The sequence below is a fragment of the Vespa velutina genome, chromosome 5 (genome assembly GCF_912470025.1).
Source record: "Vespa velutina chromosome 5, iVesVel2.1, whole genome shotgun sequence".
Classification (NCBI taxonomy): Eukaryota; Metazoa; Arthropoda; class Insecta; order Hymenoptera; family Vespidae; genus Vespa; species Vespa velutina.
The window spans coordinates 9,254,709-9,277,881 of record NC_062192.1 but is presented as its reverse complement, the minus strand read 5'-3'; the positions used below and the strand labels follow the sequence as shown (position 1 = coordinate 9,277,881).

Below are 23,173 nucleotides of genomic sequence, written 5' to 3'. Positions count from 1 at the left end.
AATTTTTCTTTAATTAATAATTAGATTTCGTTGATTTGGATTTTTCTTTTCTTCTATGTCCTTGACAGTTCCCTTTATTTTCTATGGTGGTAATGAGATCGCTTTGTTAATGAATATGTCGATATTTTTTGTTTTGCGAATAGATTTTGATTTACATCGTGAATTAGGCTCATTAATAATATTTCTATGTCCTTGTAGTTTATTGTCGGCGAATTTTGTCTTGCAAACAAATATTTTAATATTTACTTATACTTATATCAGTGCAGACGTTATATTTTACATAAATTTTATTACGATTATAAATTTTATTTCGATTTAACTGTAACTAGATCTCGGAAAGTACCGCACTGATTGACTTGAAATATGAACACGATACTCTCAGATATATTATCTATAAAGTAGCATAAGATTTTCGCGATATGTTAATTAGTTTTTATATTCATTTTTTTATTGTCAAATTTTTGCGCAAAAAAAGTATTTCGTTTACTCACCGCCATTTTCTCAAGAAAAAAAATTTTAAAACATTAGAGCCACAATATTCATGAATGAAAAAATCATTTTTTTTTCAGATCCACCATTACAGAGATCTTTCAGTTTGTGACACGCGTTCCGGCGGAGACCTCCACGGCATCAGCTGCAGCGCCGCCATTTTTAAATATTTTTTAATAATTTTTGTATTAGGGATTGTTTAAGTTATAAACTATCATGTGGCCCAGAATAAAAAATGTTTATTTGATAGTTTTGAGTTTATAGATTTTTAAATATAAGCCCATTTTTCGAGCTCAGGGTGGTCAGACATCCAAATGGGTTTTAGTATAACTTTCTAGAGTAATACTTTACTTTCTAAGCTTAAATTCGAACATCTAAGCCAGTAGAATTTTTAACTTCTGTTGCTTACACTTTGGTTTAATATGCTGCTTACATTAAGACAGAACAAGTATCATGTTCAAGTATTTGACTACATTATTTATTGGAATTGTAATGTTTCTTATAATCACTGATAGGCAAGATTGCCTGTGTAATATAAAGGTTATGTGTCAGTATTTTTTCTGTTCTAGATCTTGGATGATTTTATATACTATTCTATAGGTTCGTTCTATTATTGAATGTCGCTTCCGAAAACCAAATTGATGATTTTACCTTATTTTTGAATCTTCCAAAAAGGGATGTCTTTTAATTAATATCTTCTCTAAGAATTTGAATATATTTGACAAAAGATTAATTGAGCGATATAAATTTGCTTCATTAATTGGTTTCTCTGATTTATGGATGAAAGTAAAGAGTAACAATTTTCAAAATTTTGCATAATATTTCTTCTGGAAAGAAATATTTTGAGAACAGATGTGGTAAGTACAATCCCTATTTTGGGATGTTTCTTAATCGTTTTATTACTTATCATATCGTATCTTGGTGCTCTTCTAAAGTTAAACTTATTTACAATAAGGTTAACATAATTCCATGTATATTCTTCTTGTGGGAAGCTAATAGAGGGAATTGTTTATGGTGGATGAGCAAGTCTTCCAAAGTGAATATTTAGAATAGATAAATTTTGGAGGGCAAATTTCCAAGATACTTTTGAAAACAATCGTTTTTAAAGTTTTGAAGAATTTTTGTCAATTGCTCGTTGCTTGTTCTATCTTCAGGTTGTGTTTATTGCTTTGCCATATTTTTCTGAACTTATATTTTTCTATATTTCCTCCTTATGAAATCAAAGAAATTATATCTGTTTACGAACTTCTGATTAAATATGAAAGAACGGACTGCATTTATTATGTTGTCATGCAAATATTCCACAACTGCATTATTTTATTTATAAGATTGAGTCGTTGTAAGCTCCAAAAAGTGCTACCGATTTGTAAATTTGCTGAAAATAGTTACATTTGCTCGGTTTTTAATAAACGTTGAATTAATTGTTGCAATAACAGGTAGTTGATTTAAAGAGAGTTTCAAAGAAGACTTTAGTGGATCTCGGAGAGATGTTATTATTTATAAAAAGATTGGGCAATTTATTTGTATCATGTATTGTCAGTATATGGGTTCATTTGTATTGATATAATTCAATTTGTTTGAGTTCATACTTTTCAAAAGATTACTACCTTCTATTGTGATGATTCTGCTGCCTCATTAAGAATACAATTAAACTTTAAAGCATTAAAGTTTCCTTCCACAAAGAATTTATTATTCAAGTTTTTTAAGAAGTTCTCGAAATCCTTATTGGAGATACTAATTCTGAATGGACTGTGTAATGCTAATATAGTGATTGGGCTATGCCGGTCTTTTATCACCGCATTCGCTACTCTGAATTAGTTCATTTTATACGATGGAAATTCATAATGTTTCATATTGGATTTGATAATAATTGTAATGCTACCACGAATCTTGCCGCTGGGATATATTTTGTACTTATTTATTTTCAAAAAATTTATAATAGTAAAATGCGTTTCAGAAATGAGCATTACGTTTATTCCTTGATTATTTAAGAAAATTTCCAGCTTGTTTTTGTGCTAGTCCGCAAGTATTCTAAAGAGCTATGCAAAGGGATTTCATTTTGATATATTAGATGTTAATTTTTATATGACAATTGTTAGTAATGATAGCATATTAATAATTTGTTCTGTCTGGTCTACAATTAATTTTTCCAATTTGTAGAGATTTTTGAGTTGGATATGAGACCTGAAAGAGCTATTATAAAATACTTTCACCTTGATTTTATTTTCATGGACCATTTGAGCGTAAGAGATTGAGAGACGACTTGCTTCTCAAAGAATGCATTTCGTAAAAATTTGTGTACATGTTTCTGTGCACAAAAACGATAGAGTCCCCGTTTTATATACCGAGAGATCTCCGGTATATCTTTGGTATCTTGTACATTGGACAATTTCTCTTGTTTATGAAATGGTTCAATGTTGATTATGAAATTCATTAATCGGTTGATGTATACTATTTTATTATTAGATAGAAAAATTCAAGTTTTAGTTCTTTTAAGTTTGCTGAGTGATGAATGTTATGAAGAACAATATAAAAGGATCTTTCTTGTTTTAGTTAAAATGTATGAATGATTGCGTTAACTTTACTAAATTTATTATTGTTCATATATTAATAACATCACCGAAAAAGATTAGTAAAGAAGAAGGATTTTTTATGGATGTTGACTTGTTGGCTTTTCAATGTCTTCCATAGAATTTTAAATAAAATCTAGTAATGCGAATCTATTTGAAATAGTAACAGAATTTTTCAATGGTTCATTTATAATTGTGTTTATATTTCTCTCTAATTTTAGCTTGCTGTTATTATGTGGTTTGTCTATTGGATCGAGTTATCTCTCTACAACATAGGTAGTAAATAGTTATAATGTAAATTATGATCGAGGATACTTGATTAATTTTCTTGAACTATCTTTGAAGTATTTATTTTCGATTTTTCTTAAAATTGATTGTGATTCAATAACACAACTCTTAACAGGGGTATTTAAAAGGAATTTCATTTATATTTCGGTTCGTTTAACTTGTCAGCAAAAAAACATACATTCACTATGTTGTAAATTTCGCGAATTACGATCACACATATCTGCACGCTGTACACCAGAATACAAACTGACGGTTAAATATAAAACTGAATTATATTACCGTTGTAGACAAATATAAGAGTAAAATATAACATATAAATAAAATTATATGTTGTATTCATTTATAAATGTTCTTCTATGATCAACAAATATATTAAATAAGAAAGTAAATCTTAGAGATGATTTGTTAATAATAGGTAAATAATAATAAAGTAATTTAATATTTAAATAATAGTAAATATGTAAATAATATTTTACTATTTAATATTTAAATAATAATTTAATATATAAATAATAATAAATAATTTTATATTTAATGAGTATTACTTACCTATTCTCATTAATAATTTTCTTTGAAAAAAATCGTGTTAAAAAAGTACTTCTTTAAGAATAGTTTATGCACAAATAAAAAGGTTTTTTAAAACTCCGCCGAAAGGATGCCGTAGATTAAACTTTCGTCTTTAAAATGAGACCTTGTTCATTAAAATCGGTCAAGAATTACGCCTATTTTCATTGATGGCGTAATCCATTAAAAAACCAGGAGTAATGAACAGACTTAAGTGCATTCCTTATGTCATCTCAAATGATTTTTCGCACGAATTCTCAACAAATCGTTTCTTTGATAATCCAGACTCATAACCACCATCCAAAGTGCTTTTTTTTGTTTTCGCCCTTATTCTATTGTTTTTTGCTTTATCGTATCACTAGTTCGTAATAGTCCCGTTTGTTTTTATTCTGTTTTTGCTTATATCGGTTTTATTTTAATTCTTATTGATTCTGGAAAACTGTTAATTTGTATAAACTTTGTTATGAAATCGATATGAAAAAAATTCAATAATTAGTTTCACTAATTATTTATTTATACCGACGTTGCTATTTTTGAAACAAATAAATGTAATAAAAATTTATCATTTTCCAAGCAATTTCAAAGGGGAAGTCGCTATCGGCCCATATGCGGACTCACTTTATTTTGAAGACTTGGAAAATTCAAAGACCAGCAAAAGAATCTTAGAAAATACCTATTTTTCTAATACGTACTAGACTTTCCTAAAATAAAGAAATATCCAAATAAAAGGTTCTACATATTTCATTCATACACAACAATAGTCGCGAATAAAATATCCTTATGACCATCCAAATAGTAACGTGTAGAATGTACTTAGATAATATTTAAGTATCTTTATTATTATTATTATATTTATAATTATATTTTATATTATATTATACTATTATATTGTATATTATCATGATAGTAATAGTAATAATAGTAATAATATAAATCGGAACTAATTTTACAGGGCAAATTCCAAAAAATGGCGCTGGAAATTCTATTTTATAAATAGTATGAAACGAATTCATATTTGGATTTTTATAGAAATACTATATAATATATAAGAATATATTCAGTAAGTATTATTTGTTGACAAAACAATCGACAAAATTTTATTTTTTGTAGTAAATGCATATATTATTATATATACAAATTATATTTATTATTCTTTATGCATTTATATATATATATATAAATAGACGCACGCTACCATCAAAGAGTATAAATATGAGAGATCAAAATGTGTGAATTAATGCTACTAGTACTAATATTCTACATTAAGCCAATTATATGCAAGACAAGTATAACTTACATCAGCTTATACATTTATACAATAGGCACATTGGGACACTGCACCTTTATTTCTATATTTTACTCATAAATGTCATTGAAGTTGCACATGCTTTGAACGAAAGGTTGCAAACTATCTTATCTTTCTCGATATATACATACCTTTATGGTCAAAGTTGGTACTAACTTCAAATATCAAAACAGTTTTATCTCATTTTTTAAACATAAAATATTAAATATATATTTGAGAAAAATTATATAAACATTCGAAAAAATAATTAATATTTTATTTATAAGAAATATAAGGTATCAAATTGTTTAAAAATATAAAATTTGAGATATACATTTATGTTCTGCAAAATATCATAATGTATTTTCTCGCAATAAATCTATGTACATAATTAAATACAATAACATTTCCTGTAAAAATAAATGAGATTCATACTATAATTTTCGTTGCACAGATGAACACTTTATTTTAGAATATATTATATCAAACTTGAAAGTAATCTTAATACTTCAAGTATTTCATTACATTTGAATATTTCTTCTGGAATGAATGATATTTAATAATAAATATAATAAATGTTTTATTTCCAGAGAAACTTTAAGTACCTAATTTATTTCATTATATAATCCAAAATTATTTTTTATATTTCATTTGTATGTAATTAAAAGAATACTAGGAACACTTAAGTTATATATTACATTAGATGATTTCATCAATACTGTTTTACAAGTGCTGATCGATATCTCGATATTATATATAATCAATAATTTTAATATTTTCTTGAATCAAATTTTAAGAAATTTTTCTTATCAATCCCAAACTGATATTAAAGAACGCTCTGCGCACTGTAGCATATCACAGAATAATATTTATTTCTTAATATTATATTTGTGATTCTCAACCATAACATATTTCTTTGGTTGCATTATATTTCTCGATAATTTGATATATTATAAATAAGTAAGAAGATCAAATTCATATTTCTATTTTCTACAAATGACCTTCATCTAATTCATGTGATGTAGGTAAACAAGGAAGTATAGAATGTTCAGATACTGATTCATCCTCTGCTGTTTCTTCGAGGTCATTATTACTATTAAATGATAAATGTTCTCTTAATACTAATGAACGCATTTGTTCTAGAACCTGATGTAAAGAATCTGATCTTTGATCTATTCTATCATTTAGTGGTGTAGCATCTCCACTTGCAGTTCCACCAGCTGGTGTTTGTGGCGTATTACTTGGAGGTATAGGAGTACTTGTACCATCTCCACCTAAATCATAAAACACATATTTAGTTTTATAATTCTATGCTTTTACACTTTTTCAATAATACGTACTTATAGTATCGCTCTCAGGACTTGCTGGCCTTTCCGCACCTCTTATTTCTCTAATCATTTCTTCTTCTTGAGCATTCAATCTTAAACCAGCAACTCCTTTCTTTGGAACATTATACAAATCCCGTTTAATTCTTCTTCTCCTGGAAGGATCATTCCTACGTAATTGATGCATAGAACCGAAATCCGCAATATATAAAAACCCTGCAATTAATAATTCACAAGTCCTCTTCCCTTGTTTGTAAGCAGTTTCTAATTCAAGACTTGTACGTTGATCATATTGCCACCATCCTGTAACAATTTATTTTATGGGTAAAACTTAGTGGTACTTTTTAATAGAATGATATAAAAATGTTGTCATGCTTAATACATGTTAACTATTTATCAATAAATTATTGTATATAATCACATTTTAATTGGGAAACTTAGGAAATAAATATAAGTTTAGAGAAAATATAGAATTTTTTATTTAATAAAGTCAAGTCAATAGCACATAATTTGTGTATTACAAATGATTATTAATGATAATTATATTTTATAAAGCATACAAATTTTAAATTTATATCTATTTCATTAGATAGGTCATATAAAAAATATGAGGTAAACAAAATTTGTTTATGGTTACATATAGAACTATTAATGATTTTTGTTAATTTTTGCCTTTCTTTTTTACAAATGTCTACTTTAATCCAAACCATTCAATATTAAAATTCCATATATATTATCAATATGTGCTTATATATGCAACATAAACAAGTACTTTACTTTAAGAAATAAACTATCGTACGCCTGAAATTCCTTTACACTGTGCATTTTTTTTATCACGTTTGATATTTCTTTTATAACGTGGCTGATATTTTCTGTACTGACATTTGTTTTCAAAGTCAATCACATAAAGCATGCCACAAATCAACATTTCACATTGAGTATCACCTAGTTTATACACTGTCTCCAAATCCTTGTTGATCCTTGAATCATATTTCCACCAACCTAAGAAGTGGTAGAATATCAACTTTTCTATGTGCATGTGCTATTTTCAAAAATTTAACTGAGCATGCCTGAATCTCAAAATAAAAATTAAGCTAAATTTTTTTCAATTTTTAAATATATAAAAACTACCAGTACTTATTTTTTCTTCGAAACAAGAAATATGATTGTACCCTTTTCATGTTTATATTGTATCTTCTTCATTGGATTTTCTTAAACTAATTAATTTCATTAATGATTATGCTATTTATATTATTTTATGAACAGGTACGTTTATCTTAATAGATACTTACGCCCATATATACACATAAGAATGATTAATATATACAAATATATTATAAAAAAATATTACCATTTCTGCCTTCATAAAACCATTGATACTCTTCCTCGGGTCGTTCTAATTCCTTTTGTACTTCATCGACTTCTACTAATTGCGGTCTTTCAACAAAATCAGATGGCATTTCTTGACGACACATAGGACATCTTTTATTATGATTAGCAACGCCCTTTACACACAAATAGCAGTATATATGATTGCAAGGTAATCTAGCTGGATGTATACAAGGTTGAAGACAAACTGCACATTCTGGTATCGTAATAGAACCTGTTGAATATCGCACTTTATAATTTTTTGTTAATTTACTATGAACAACGAATTTATCACTTAATATTCTAATTTGTGAATTCTTCATGATCATTGTAATATAAATCTATGTACCTTCTTTATCTTCATTATTATCTTTTTCTTTTTCCTTCAAGGTACCATTAGATGTTTCTGGCAGATTATGTTTAGCTTGAGCCATCGCAAGATTTATAATCTAAAACCTACCTAATACTACATGCAATTCCATGAAACTTTTAGTTTGTAAACATCAACACGTATCTCACGACTAAACCTCATTTTCCTTACTCTCCCATCCCGCCATCTACAAACATTGACTAATAATTACATAGCAATAACACGTATTTCCATGAAAAATTATCAAATCCCGATTTCAAATCTTTAAGATCATATTTTTTTCAATTAATTAACACACAATTAAATTGAATAATTATATTACTTTAACCTTAAAGAGAAGAAGTATTATTAACATGTATTATAATACATCAATTTTAATAATACAGTTTTTTATTTATTTTTTTATAATTGTCCAATAATTACCAATAAGAAAGACGGAAATAGTAAATAAAGGAAGTTACTATCATATAGTGTCATCTTTTTTCTACTTTATTTTACTTCCGATGAACTTATATATATATATTCTATATTTGTATGATTTTTGCAAGAACTACAATTAAAGTGAATTAGAATAAATATATTTTTATTGATGGATAAAAAAATATAAATTAAGGTACTATTAGAAAAAATATATTTTTAATATTTTTTTATTAAATTTAATCGAATTTATCAGATAAAGGAATGTATAGTAATTTGTGCGTGGTGAAACTATGCAGAAGTAATTTAAAGTTGGCGGCATAATCAATATGTCAAAAGAAGTCTAGATGGAAAAATTAGACTGAGTACCGTAATAATCAAGATAATGGAATATTATGGTGAAGTGTTATAAGAATATTTAAGATAGTATCTTATACATAAAGGAACTATTATAAAGAACGAGAAAACACAAAATAGGATATGTAAAGTAGGACATTCATGAGGTTTGTACATCTGCTATTTATCGTAATCTCTTATACATATTTTGCTACGTAATATTTCTCTTTCAAATGGTAATAGATCAGTATATAAAAAGCGAGCCAATCGCATAAAAGACATACAATTACGAAAGTAAATAATTTAATATTAAAAAAGTTGTTTACTTTTTTCTTAAGTGAATTTGCAAATAATAGCCATAATTTACAAGAAAGTCTGCCTTTTCTCTCTTGAAAATTACAACCGTAATTAAATATATATTTACAATGTGTTTCTAGTTTTGTTAACGGTATGTGGTACTGCAATAAATTTTTATAAATTGAAAGTGTAATGTCATTTACAAATATATTTAAAAATACGTTTGATTAGTGATATATTTTTAATTTAATATTATTACAGAGAAAGCTTCAAAATGGCGACAATACAAAAAAATTCGGAATTTGTTATTTTCGTAACACATGTGGAAGCAGAACATCAGTTTTTAAGGATATGGGGTCAAATAGATAAAAATTCTGCAACTTATGTTGAACGAATGATCTTACCTCTTTTTGAAAAATTTGCGATAGGATCTGGATATCCAGAGTTACAAGAAGGACTATCTATTAATGCTTTATGTTGTGCAAGATTTCAAAATGATGGTTACTATCGTGCTAGAGTATGTAATATATGTCCAGATGGTAAGGTGGTATTACAATTCATTGATTATGGTAATATTGAAATCTTACCACAACATGAAGTATATTTATTGAGGAATATACCTGGATCAGAAACACTACAATCATTTCCACCAGTAGCATATGAATTTACATTAGCAAACGTTATACCTATTAATAATGTTTGGGATAATAAAACAATAGAAACTATTAAAAAAATATTACGATATAATGAATACAAAGCTTGTTGTCTTTCTACTGTTAGAAACCACACTTTTATTAAACTATATTATAATAATGAAGACTTTGGAGAACTCTTAGTAAAAAGACATATGGCAATGGATGCTACGATACAAGATTTATTCAGGTAAAAATTATAAAATGTTATAATAAAAATAATATACAAATTGTTTATTCAACTTTATTTTTTTTATATGATTTTAATAAAAATTTGATGTGTTTTTTAGATCACGACATATACAACAAATATCACCATATCACATGCAAGATAGAAGAATGATAAATGAAACTCGTATAAGCACACAATCTAATTCAAATCCTGCTTTTAATACAATGCAAGGTCAAGGTACATGGCAGAATGTTTCTACACCTTACGTACAAACACAAAAACTTGTAACCCATACACCAGTTCAGGAAGCATTAGTATTTAAATCAAGAGTTTTAGATGTTGGTTCTAAATATCATGTATATGTATCTTTCGTTGAAGATGGACCACAAAAATTTTCTGTTCAAGTTCAAAGTACATCAGAAATATTGACTAAACTTATGAGAGATATCAATTCTCATCCAACGGAACCCTTACAAGAACCTCCATTACCTGGATCAGTATGTTTAGGTCGTTACACAGTAGATAAAGTCTTATGCAGAGCAGTAGTAATGGCTGTAATGGAAAATAAGTGTAAATTATACTATGTTGATTTTGGTCATTCTGAAGTATTACCATATACAGATATATTTCAATTACCACCACAATATATCAATCCTAGAGTACTTTCAATCAGATTTACATTAAGTGGAGTAAAGGAACTAAATGTTACACCAGAAATGACAGAATATTTTAAAAAAATAGTATCAGGAAGATCACTTGTGTTACATGTCCGTCCACCAGAAGGTCCACCACTTATACAATATGGAGATTTGTATGACAATGAGAAAAATATAAAAGATATTCTTAGACAAGCATTTGCAGTTCCAGTAATAGTGTCAAATATGGTTGTATATAAAGAACCACAACAATTATCAAAAGGTGCAGAAAGAACTGTACATGTTTCTTTTGTAGAAAGTTATAAAAAATTTTTTGTTCAACTCAATAATTCTGATAAATCTCTTGAATCCATAATGATTTATTTGGCTGATTATGTTAAAACTGCGCCTATTTTGCATCCAAATCAGATATCAGTAGGAACACCTTGTGCTGCTCTTTACGAATCTCAATGGTAAATTGTAAACATTAATATATTATAATATGACTAATAATAAAACACATGTACAATTAATAATTCATTTTTAGGTACCGTGCAAAAATTCTTAATGTTGATGAAGACAAAATAAGAATCTTATATGTAGATTATGGCAATGAAGTAACTGTAACTGCAGAATCTTTGCGTGTAATTCATAATGATTTAGTAACAAAGCTACCAGCACAAGCAATAAAATGTATATTAAGGGATTATGACACATTACCAACTGGTGAAGAATGTTACAATCAATTTGAAATGTTAATTTTGGAAAAATGTCTATACATGGCAGTTATCGACGTACTTCCTGGTGGTTTATTGGTTGATTTATATGATCCTGAGATTAGAGATGATATAAAAAATTTATTACATCGACTTTTTCCTTCAGAGAAAAATTTAAGTATTAAATCAAATTCCCATGAATGTAAATATCAAAGTTCTATAAAAGTCCCTAAAAAAATGCAAAGGTAATATTATTCTTTTAAGGTAGTATATTTCTTTTAAATTGTACAATGACAAATTTTCTCTCTAATAGTCTATAGTTTTAAAATTACATTTACAATATCTAATTAACTACAATATAATTTGTTATGTATATTAGGTACTATACAAAGATTCCATTAAATATAAAAACTCAAGTAAAAAATAAATCGAAGAATATAAAAGAAATACGGTAAAATAAACACCAAAACAAATATTTCTATATAATTTTTCTTTTCTTCTTCTTTACAAATTTAATAAAACAAAAAACGAAAATTATTTTTTTTCATTTCTACATACTTTGCTTATATTTCGCTTGTATAACATTTTCTAAACTTAATTTTGCTTAAAATAAACCTTTCTCTTTTTCTTTTCTGATCTTTTTTTTCTTTAACAATTATTTAATTTCTATTATACTTTGAACATCAGTGCTATTCAATATTAATATCTCTAACTACACTTAATATACTCTTAATTATTATTTTAATTAAGAATGCATGTGAAAGTAAAAACAAATATAAATTGTTTATATGTTTTCAGTTTATTTTTTTATTGTATTTACTGCTCTTATTTAAACAGCTTTTTGTGTATTATTATAATCATAGTTATGTTTGTTGCTATGTACTTTTATTATGCAAAAAATATGAATTAATTTTTATTTCTAGTGATAATGCAAATAAAGGGAATAAAATAAATCAGGAAGAACCTACAAAAAACATGTCAATTGAACATACTAAATCAAAACCTTGGAAAAATGACTTAAATGAAGAAAAACAAGATAATAGATATGAAAAATCGAATTCCTCCCATGACACATCAAGAAATGATCGATCTAGTAAAGATGGACTTAAAAATAACAAAACAATAAAGGATGAGCCGTATAATAAACGAAATTATAATGATTCAAATTCGTTTTACAAGGTTGGAAGAGATTTTCGCTGCAGAGGTAGATCTTTCGGCAATGATTCTAAACTCAATCGCAGTAGTGGTTTTGATAAAAACTGGAGCGATAAAGATTCTGATACATCATCTAGAAGTAGTGGTAAACGAATTAGAGGTAGTGGTCCTAATCGTCGTAGTCGTGGAAGGCCTCATACAGAAGGAATATCAGCAAGATTACACAATAGCAGATGGAACGACAATGATAATGACAAAGAAGTTAACAAAAGTGGAAAAACAAATAGTCAATATAATCAAAAAGTGCATCATTCAAAAGATAGAGCGAATTATAAGAATAATGTCATATCTAACAAAGAGAGTTCTTCCGAATCTAGGGATATGTCAAAGAATTTAGGAACAACAAATAATAGTATGCAAAACGATAAAAAACTTCAACTATCAAAATTAAGTTCAAAGAATATTGAAATACCTTCATTAAATGTTGTACTTGGAGCTATTAAAACATGTATGACAGTTTTCATAAGTAGCCCAACTGATTTTTATATTCAGTTGAGTCCTGATTATCTAGAATTAAATACTCTTATGGAAAATATTGCATTGTCGTATGAAAATGGTGGAGATCCCTTAAAACAATCGGATATAAAGCCTGAAAAATATTGTATTGCTCAATACAGTGAAGATCTTAAATGGTATAGAGCTGTTATTAAATCTGTAGAAAAACAACAAGTAATTGTACAATTTATAGATTATGGAAATATAGAAATAGTTCATTTAGACAAAATCAAAACAATCCAAGAACAATTTTTGAAACTACCAATACAGACAATTCATTGCAAATTATTTGCAGCAAAAAATCAAATATGGGATTTAGATACTATTGAAAACTTTTCAAAGATAACTGATGGAAAAGTTTTAGAAATAGAATTTTTAACAAAAGAAAATAATATTTACGAAGTTATGCTACGTGAAATTGTTGATGGTGTGCCAGAATTTATATACATAAATGAAATTTTTTTTGACGGTACTGATCTAATGAAAGTTAGGGAGATAGCATTAAATCAAATAAAGCAAATGGACATAGTAGAACAAACTAGCGAATATGATTATATACCACCTAATTCAAAGTGGGTAATGGAACAGTTTGAACTTGGATCTCACAAAGATATAATCATTACATGGTTTATAAATCCTAATAATTTTTATTGTCAAATACTTGATAAAGAGGTTGAATTCAGAAACATGATGAATGAAATACAAAGAATGTATGTTAGTAGAAAGCCTGTTACATATACATTGCAGGTATTAATATCTTTTATTTACTATATCTTTTACATAATGTAATCAGGTATAATAATATAATAATAAAATATTTTATTTATGAACAGATAGGTGCAGCTGTAATAGCTATATTTTCTGAAGATAAAGCATTATATCGTGCTGAAATTATTGAAAGTAAAAATGATGAATACATTGTGCAATATATTGATTTTGGAAATCGTGCTTTGGTAAATAAAAGTGATATTTACCAAGTTGAAAGGAAATTAATGCAGCTACCGAAGCAAGCATACCATTGTTCTTTGCAAAATATTAAACCTTTCATAGGTTCAAAATGGTCTGAAGTTAATACACAAGCAATTGATAATTGTTTTAATGCTGATAAATATGGATGTTTATTTCATAATATAGAAAATGACAAGTATATTGTTTCATTGAATAATTGTGGACAAGATGTTGCTAATATATTAGTAAATAAAAATTTAGCATCTTATGCTGTAGCAAATACTATCATGCCTACTGATGGTAAGTTTATTTATATTAAAGTTCATATTAGATTATATGGATACCTTTAAAATTAAAAAATACCTTTATTAATAGAAAATTCAACTAATGAATTAGATAAACCTCTTGATATACAAAAAATAGATACCAATCTTTTAAATGGACAAATATTAAAAGTAAAAGTTTGTAATGTGGAAAGTGCAAGCAAATTTCATATTGAACTTTCTTCAATTATGGAGAATAGCAATGATAAACATATAATTAACAAAAATTTCAAGGTATTATATCTCATTATGTAATTATATAAAATAATATAATATAAATTAGAGATAAAATTTTTTAATTACTTTTTTATATATGTGTATAAATAATTTTTCATTGTTACTATATTTATCAATATAGATGTTAACTGATAAACAGAATCAACCAATAGAATGCTGTCTTCTTAATGCATCATCTTTTGAAATGAATAAAAATTGGAAAGAAATGATTGAGAATAAGGAATTGATTATGTATGTAGAAGAAGTCAATAATAACAGGTAATTAAAATGATAGCTTAAAGTTATAAATAATTATAAATAAACTAATATAAATCCTTTTTCATTGTAGACTTATCGTTAAATTATATGATTTGATGGGTAATAATATAAAAAGCCAAAAAGATACAGATGAAAAAATATATCCAATTTGTCCAACGCCTATTTTAAATCAAACTTATAAAATAATAGTATTATATATAGATCATTCAGGAAGTATTTGGCTACAACGTAGTGTAGATTATGAAAAAGATATACACTTAAGTCAAGCATTGGAAAAACATTACGCTAACTGTGGAAAAACATTGAAACCAGAGATAGATATGTTATGTGCTGTAAAAAGTGTAGATGGTTATTGGAATAGAGCGAAGGTCATTAAATTCACTGACAAGAGTGTTTATGTCAATTTTATTGATTATGGAAACACACAAGAAGTTAGTATCGAATCGCTGATGGAATTGGATCCACAATTTTTTGTACCATATCAATTAGCAATTAATGCTTCATTGACAGTTACTCTAAATGGTACATTATCTGAACAGATAAATATATTACAAGATCAATTATTTAATAGAAACCTTACTGCAAATTTTTCTAATGTAAACAAGAAGTGGATAGTTGAATTATTTGATAACGAAGAAAAGATTAGCGATAAATTCCGTTCAATGAATTTAGTAAAACTTTCAGCTGAAAATGAGTCAAAAAATGATCAGTTAATAGCTGGTAAAAAATATAATGTCTGTGTCTCTCACATTGATTCTCCAAGTCAGTTTTGGATTCAATTAACAAATGAGGCTGAATTTCTTAGACAAAAATATCTAGAATTACAAGCTGATATTTCTACGTGTCCATTAATAGATGGCATCTTAGAAGAAAATTCTCTTTGTGTAGCAGTTTATTCTATTGATAATATGTGGTATAGAGCAGAAGTTCTTGATGCCGATGAAGATATTACAACAGTACGATTCATTGATTATGGAAATACAGATGTAATCGATAACAAATCAGGAAATATTCGAACATTGACAGATAACTTAAAATCAATGAAAAGATATGCAACCAAATCTAGATTAGATATTATTCCTGTAGATTCTGAAGATTGGAGTGAAGCGACTTGTGATCGTTTTAGTAATTTAGTAATGACAGCTGATTCTTTAGAAGCTTTAATAATTGCTGACAGTATACCAAAACGAGTTGAACTATTCGTAAATGATAAAAGTATCAGTGAAATATTAGTTGAAGAACACCATGCTGTAAGAATATATGCAGAGCAAGATCTGATAGATGAAATAGTAGAGTTAGAATTAGATCCACATTCTGCATTTGTGAGTCATATTAATTCACCAAGTGAATTTTGGGTTCAAGAAGAGAAATCCATTGCTGACTTAGAAGTAATGTCTGATAGATTTATGGTTGCAGATATGTTCCCTAAAGTAGATGAGATAAAAGAAAATTTATTGTGCGTTGCTAAATTTCCAGAAGATGAACAATGGTATAGAGCACGTGTAATATCTCACAATAATGGTGAAACAAAAGTTATATACATTGACTACGGAAATTCAGCTATATCTACTGAAATTCGTGCTATTCCAGAGGACTTAGTAAAAATAGCACCTTTATCTCGAAGATGCTGCTTGGCTCTTCCTGACGGTGTAACTGAGTGGTCTAACAAAGCATGTCAAGAATTTACAAAATTAGCAGCTGATGGCGCTACAATATTTCTTTTGGATGTTTTGAAGGAACAAGAAACATCATTAGTAAGACTCACTTTAAATGAGAAAAATATAACAGATTTATTAGCTATTTTTTGTGAACAGCGAATAACGAATATAGAAGAAAGATTACCACCTCTTGGAGAAGAAAATTCACCAAATGTTGTAGTAAGTCATGTTAATACACCAGCTGAATTTTGGATACAAGCAGAGGCCAGTATTGCTGAATTAGAAGTAATGTCGGATCGTCTACAAGCTGCACCCAGCTTTCTTCCATTAACTAATTTAGAGAATGGAACTATTTGTGCAGCTAAATATCCAGACGATGAACAATGGTATAGAGCAAAAATATTATCGCAGAATGGAAGTGGAGTGAATGTTTTATATATAGACTATGGCAATACTGCCATTAATACAGAATTAAGAATACTACCTGAAGATATTGTAAATATTCCTACATTATCCAAAAGATGTGCTCTACAAATACCACATTATATTTTATCTTGGTCTGAAGAAGCTTGTAAAACTTTTAAAGATCTTGCTGCTGATGGAGCAACAATGTTTCAATTCGAAATTCTTGACAATGAAGATCCTATGCATGTCAAATTAAGCATAAATGGAAAAGATATTACAGAAATTCTTTTACCTTTGTGCAAAAATATTAACACTAAATCAGAAGAATGTACAGTAGCGGAACAGATAACTAATAGCAATATAGAGTTGTATAATAAACTAAAAAATACGAAAGAAAATCCTGAAAAATTGAATGAGTTAACACAAAAAACAACCAATATTATTATATCTTCTGTTAACGAAAAGAGTTCAGTAGAATTACTAGAACAAGAACATATTCATGAATCTATTACTGCATCAATAGAGGAAACAGATTCTATTACTAATGTAACTGAACTTACTATTGATGAAATAATAAAGAATATGATCGAAGATACTCACAGAGATAGTGAAAATGAGGACTCTGTTAATATAGAAGATATTGAAAATACTATACAGTCTAGTACAGAAAATTTGATAACACAAGAAATATCAAAAGTAAATAATAACTTTGACATTAATTATGATCTAATTATAAATAATGGAGATAATGAAAAGAAAGACAATAAAGATGTGGAAGGATCAATTCATCTTACAGTTGTCGATACTAATGATATTAATGAAAAATTATCTGAACAGCAACGAACTAAGTGTTCTTTAGATATATCAACTTCAGAAAAATCTGACCTCAAAATAGTTGAAAACACTAAAACCAATAAAAAAGCAACAAACAAAGAAGAAATGAGGTGTTCTCCCAATATATTCTCAGATGAAACTGACCTCAAAGTAGTTGAAAATATCAAAACCAATGAAAAATCTCCAGACAAAGAAGAAACAAAATGTTCCCTCAATATGTTAGTTTCAAAAGAAACTGACCTCAAAGTAATTGAAAATACTGAAGTCATTGAAAAATCTTTAGACAAACAAAAAATAACATGTGCACCCAATACATCCTTATCAAATGTTAGCGTTAGTAAAAATTCTGTAAGGCAGGAAAAAATTACTTGTTCATTGGACGTGTCTGATACAGAAAAATCAGAAACATGTATGGCAATTGAAAATATTTTAAAAAAAGATACAGAAGAGACAAGTGTATAAACTTCTATTGGAAAGCAACAGTAAGTATTTACAGTGTAAAAAATTTACAGTGTATTAATAGTAATAATGATAGAGCTAACTTGAAAATAAAAATATTACAGAATCACCAAAACAATTACTTATATGTAAGACTGATTTTGTAAATGCATGTAAACTTATGAAAAGAAAACACAAACAAAACAAATTTATCATGAAGAACTATGATGAGAAAATGAATTGCTTAATGTGATGAGGGACAATATCTTTGAGAAAAAAAGTTCATATGGTAAATTCATAAAAGTAGTAAGAAAAGGGAAGTACTTACCATGGCCATAGAAGATGACATTCCCATGCATATGGTATCATTATAACAGAATTAACAAAGTCAAGTATGAAGTTATAACAGATCCAAGAAGGCATTAAAATGATATAAAAATTAATTTATGATGTTTATTTTTGCTTTTGTTTTGGTTAAAATTTTTGTTTATTGTTTTTTTTTATAGTGATATATATGTGGTGTATGCATATATACATACTACACATACATAACTATTAAGATATGTTTATTTCACTGTTTAAGTTTATTACTCATTTTAAACAAAGTTCAATATTTTTCTTTGTAATTATTTAATAAAAACTTTCATGTGCCACCATTTAAACAAATATTTCACCAAAGATTAATTCAGTTTAACTCATTAAATCAGTACTAAGATTGTGCATGTTTATTATAAAAACATTTTCTATCCACAGTATATAATTTTCATATTTATGATATATGACATATTATGAGACATGTAATGCTTAAATATTTATGAATTATTCTTTTTCAATATTGACACACGACAAATTTGTAAGTTCGAATAAAAATTATAACTTTGTTATTTATTATTTCAATTGATATTAAAAAGAATTATTTATATACATTTACTTCCAAGAATTTTTCAATTTTATAACCATTACAAATACTTCTTCGACTTTTTGTACAAGTTTGAAATTATGTTATCAAATATATTATATACATATATATTACTCATTTTTTAATTTTGCTACAAAATGATATCGAAAAAAGAACAAACAACTAAAAATATATATCAGTATTAATGAAGTGATAAAGCAAAACTAATTGATAAAAGAGATATTTCTACTTTTTATGATCTGTTAGATATATTTTAAATACATTGTTTTCTACATTCGTATCAATCAATAATTTATTAGTAAATATTTCAAAAATGAATTGATCTATACTATAATAATTATTAATTTAAAATACGTAATACACATCATTTGATATATATATATTTGTCATAAAATATATATCATATTTGTTTAATACTACTGTGGACAGATAAAAAGTATATAATAAGAATAATGCTTATTTACTTTCGAATTTAGACTCGTATATCAATGTTTTAGTTCTGTTTTTGTTTCTATAAAAATATAAATTATTAACTAAAACTATAAGACATATGAATTACTAAAATTAATATCTTATGATTAAATCTAAAATTATACGAATTTTTGTATTCTGCTTAAATATATTTTTTAATAAAATATTTCAGAAATATTCTTTATCTTTTGTATTAAAATTTACATTTCTACTTCAACTATAAATTTCATTTGTCGAAATAAAAAATAAAGGAGATGTTTTTACAATAATAAATACAAGAATATGTTGGGGAAATAAATTAGAAATTAAATCTTGAATATATAATTTCTTCACAAATCAATATTAAAATACGTATTTTTATATTTTTTCCATCATTTTACGTTTTACCTTACGATCTTTACGCCATGTTTCTAAATTAATAATTGAAATTGATCAAATTTTTCCTCTAAATTACTATTTGTTAGGAAAAAAATCTCAATAAAAGAATAAGTTTTACCTTTACGTTTCGCTATTTCGACATTTTTACTTATTTCAAAATTATATTGATATTGTCTTTCACGAGCCAAAATGTCTCGAGCAAGTGCAATTTCATCTTCTAAATACCAACGCAATGGTTTACGACAACGTTTGCAATTACCAAGAAAAGGTATACCCTTTGTTCTAGACATAATACGTTGAATCGGAAAAGGTAATCGAGAGACATCTTGAATACGAAATTTTAAACTTGGACCACCACTTCCAACGACTACGTCAGTCAAAGAGCCTTTAAAAGGTGATGGCCGTTTATTATAAAAAGTTTGAGGATCTAAATTTCTCTTATTGCAACAAAATCCGAAAGGTTTCTTCTCGATAATATTATCTTTTGATACTGTCGGTGTCCTTTTTTGAAAAGATTTCTTCATTTTCTTTTTCTTTTTTTAATGAAAACTTCTTTTAATAATTATTAGTAAAATTCATTGTGCAAAAAACATTACCAATTTTGTAACAACTTTAATTGAATTTCGCGCCTTTTAAGAAATGTTTTAAAATTTATAATAACTATTTTCTTTTCTAATAATGTAATCTAAAAAAAATATTGAATTGACATAAACTTATGTTATAATTATAAATGTTCAATTTATAAATAACTTTTTTACATAGCTTAACTTGAACTAAATTCGAGAATCGAAATTACATATTATCGATTTAAGATATATATTTTAATATTCAATTCGATTGTAATACAATTAATATATAATTCGATTAATATCTGTTTTAAAAAATTGAAAATAAGAAACAATAAAGAATTTATTTGGTGATGTGTTCAATAATATTAAAAAAATTAATGCAAAATTGTGTACATGAAAAAGGTTATATTGTCATTCTTAATCGGTATCAATGGATGTCAACGAATTTATTGTTTTCAAATATTCTGATCGGCTCACGTAGAATATCAATACATTAGTGCCATTTATAGATAGAAAATATTATAAAATTCCTACACACACTACTATAGTGTTAATTAAAAACTTATCCATTATTAATCAAATATATTTCAGCAGACAAACATCAGGAATACAATAATCAAATGAATCATCACTATGTTATTGCTTATTATTTGATTGTAACTTATAGATCATTGCTTTGTAAAATCAGAATTGTAAGTATCTACTATTTTCTTACAACTTATAAAAAAAACAAATATATTAACAGAATTATTTTAATTCTTTTTATAGATATGTTACTTTACAAACAACGAAGACTAATAGTAGCTCATATAATATAATATGTAAGAATTTTCTTTTAATATCAGAATTGTAACAAAATGTATTGTTTATTACGTCCTTGTTATCGTGCGAGCTTCAAGCTCATATCAAAGTTCAACTTTAAATATATTATTCTTTCTGTTAGTTTTATTATACTCTTAAATTATTTTGGAGCATTTACTCACATGTTTGAAGTTACCTATGATAAACATTTTGTTTATCCTTATAATGGTGATATACATGACTTTGTAAATGCATTAAGATATAATCAGAAACCTGCTGTTGATCCAATCAATGTATATAATTATTCTTTTATATATAATAGTGAAGAAAAATGTATAGAAACTGAGCATAGTAAGTTTCGTGTAGTATACATAATTAAATCAGCTGTACAGAATTTTGATAGAAGGATAGCGATACGAAATTCATGGGGATTTGAAAAAAGGTTTTTCGATGTTCCATCAAGAACAGTTTTCCTATTAGGTATTCTTCAAGACAATGAAAAACTACAAGCTAAAATAAAACTTGAAGCAACGAAATACAAAGACATTGTGCAAGCAAATTTTATAGATACATATTATAATAATACCATAAAAACAATGATGGGTTTTAAATGGGCAGTAAAATACTGCTCTAATTCCAAATTTTATATGTTTGTTGATGATGATATGTATGTTTCAGTCAAAAATGTTTTAAGATTTATAAGAAATCCCACTAATTATCCAGATTATTTAAAAGAACCAAAAAAAATTTCTCAGAAAAGAGAAATAAGATACCCATATGTACCGAAAATAAATTTTTCATATATATCAAATTTATTGAGCAAAGAGAACAAAATGAATTATCTAAATACAGAATATACATCTAATACAAATACCTATGTTAAAGAAGAGTTGCCTTCCAATGCAGAATTAGTACAGTTGTCTGAAGTTTCTTTTCCTACTCAAGAAAATATTAATAATCAAAACTATAATATAGAAAATCAACTAACTACAATTTTAAATAATAATAGCAAAGATACTCAAAATGTATTTACAAAAGTAAATAACAATGTAGATGAGAAAAGAATCTTTCAAAAATCATCATATATTTATAATGAAACAGAATCATCAATTCGTAAGAAAAGACAAATATTTGATTTTGAACTTCCAGAAGATGTCAGATTATTTGCAGGTTTTGTGTTTGTTTCTTCTCCACATCGTCACAAATCATCGAAGTGGTATGTTTCATTGGAAGAATATCCTTATCATTTATGGCCACCATATGTTACTGCTGGTGCATATATAATTTCACAAGAAGCTCTCTTGGATATGTATTATACCAGTTTTTATACAAAACACTTCAAATTCGATGATATTTTTTTGGGTCTAGTAGCTAAAAAAGCTGATATAGAACCATTTCATTGTGAAGAATTTCATTTTTATAAAAAAGATTATACAAAATTCAATTACAAATATGTAATTACTTCTCATGGATATGGAGATCCTAATGAATTATTACAAGTTTGGAACGAACAAAAAGCTCTTGGAAATGCATAAACTATGTGTAAAATATATAATTTTACAAGGGATGTAAAAATAATTTAACTTGATTTAATTTAATATTATCATTTTCATTAAAAAAGACATTTCTTACTATTGTTTGAAATATTAATCTGTATTAATTATATATTCCTCTACTTGTCAGTACAAATAAAACAGAAA

General features: G+C 26.5%; 4 protein-coding genes and 1 long non-coding RNA gene across 12 annotated transcripts; 3 read left to right on the top strand and 2 right to left on the bottom strand.

Annotated features, from left to right (window-relative positions):
- The first annotated feature begins 605 nt into the window (after nt 1-605).
- LOC124949246 lies at nt 606-5,768 on the top strand. 3 transcript variants are annotated; one of them, XR_007101006.1, is made up of 6 exons: nt 606-978; nt 1,059-1,346; nt 3,281-3,335; nt 4,486-4,640; nt 4,864-4,971; nt 5,096-5,768. It is a non-coding gene; the product is annotated as an uncharacterized LOC124949246 (long non-coding RNA). The 3 variants fall into 3 exon arrangements; XR_007101004.1 differs by lacking the exon at nt 3,281-3,335 and having other exon boundaries at nt 5,096-5,766; XR_007101005.1 differs by lacking the exons at nt 3,281-3,335; nt 4,486-4,640 and having other exon boundaries at nt 5,096-5,766.
- LOC124949245 (E3 ubiquitin-protein ligase RNF146) lies at nt 4,859-8,446 on the bottom strand. Of its 2 annotated transcripts, XM_047494007.1 has the most exons (5): nt 8,239-8,446; nt 7,873-8,124; nt 7,467-7,523; nt 6,537-6,824; nt 4,859-6,470 (listed from the first exon to the last, which is right to left on the bottom strand). In XM_047494007.1, exons 1-5 carry the CDS (start codon nt 8,321-8,323, stop codon nt 6,187-6,189), a joined length of 966 nt encoding a protein of 321 aa, XP_047349963.1. In that variant the 5' UTR covers nt 8,324-8,446; the 3' UTR covers nt 4,859-6,186. The 2 variants fall into 2 exon arrangements, with proteins under 2 accessions (XP_047349963.1, XP_047349964.1); XM_047494008.1 differs by lacking the exon at nt 7,467-7,523.
- A 547-nt stretch (nt 8,447-8,993) lies between these two features.
- Nucleotides 8,994-19,232, top strand: LOC124949184 (maternal protein tudor-like). Of its 5 annotated transcripts, none has more exons than XM_047493865.1 (11): nt 8,994-9,179; nt 9,571-10,191; nt 10,292-11,281; nt 11,356-11,769; nt 11,904-11,975; nt 12,448-13,981; nt 14,068-14,482; nt 14,606-14,739; nt 14,864-15,000; nt 15,071-18,379; nt 18,461-19,232. In XM_047493865.1, the coding sequence occupies exons 1-10, from the start codon at nt 9,175-9,177 to the stop codon at nt 18,357-18,359; spliced, it is 7,611 nt and encodes a 2,536-aa protein (XP_047349821.1). In that variant the 5' UTR covers nt 8,994-9,174; the 3' UTR covers nt 18,360-18,379; nt 18,461-19,232. The 5 variants fall into 5 exon arrangements, with proteins under 5 accessions (XP_047349821.1, XP_047349819.1, XP_047349817.1 ...); XM_047493863.1 differs by having other exon boundaries at nt 14,579-14,739; XM_047493861.1 differs by having other exon boundaries at nt 14,558-14,739.
- A 754-nt stretch (nt 19,233-19,986) lies between these two features.
- Nucleotides 19,987-20,650, bottom strand: LOC124949065. Its single transcript, XM_047493591.1, has 2 exons — nt 20,222-20,650; nt 19,987-20,135 (listed from the first exon to the last, which is right to left on the bottom strand). Exons 1-2 carry the CDS (start codon nt 20,625-20,627, stop codon nt 20,083-20,085), a joined length of 459 nt encoding a protein of 152 aa, XP_047349547.1. The 5' UTR covers nt 20,628-20,650; the 3' UTR covers nt 19,987-20,082.
- Nucleotides 20,651-20,848: 198 nt separating this feature from the next.
- Nucleotides 20,849-23,140, top strand: LOC124949060 (beta-1,3-galactosyltransferase brn). The gene is made up of 3 exons (XM_047493577.1): nt 20,849-21,074; nt 21,267-21,364; nt 21,441-23,140. The coding sequence occupies exon 3, from the start codon at nt 21,530-21,532 to the stop codon at nt 23,006-23,008; it is 1,479 nt and encodes a 492-aa protein (XP_047349533.1). The 5' UTR covers nt 20,849-21,074; nt 21,267-21,364; nt 21,441-21,529; the 3' UTR covers nt 23,009-23,140.
- The last annotated feature ends 33 nt before the right edge of the window (nt 23,141-23,173 follow it).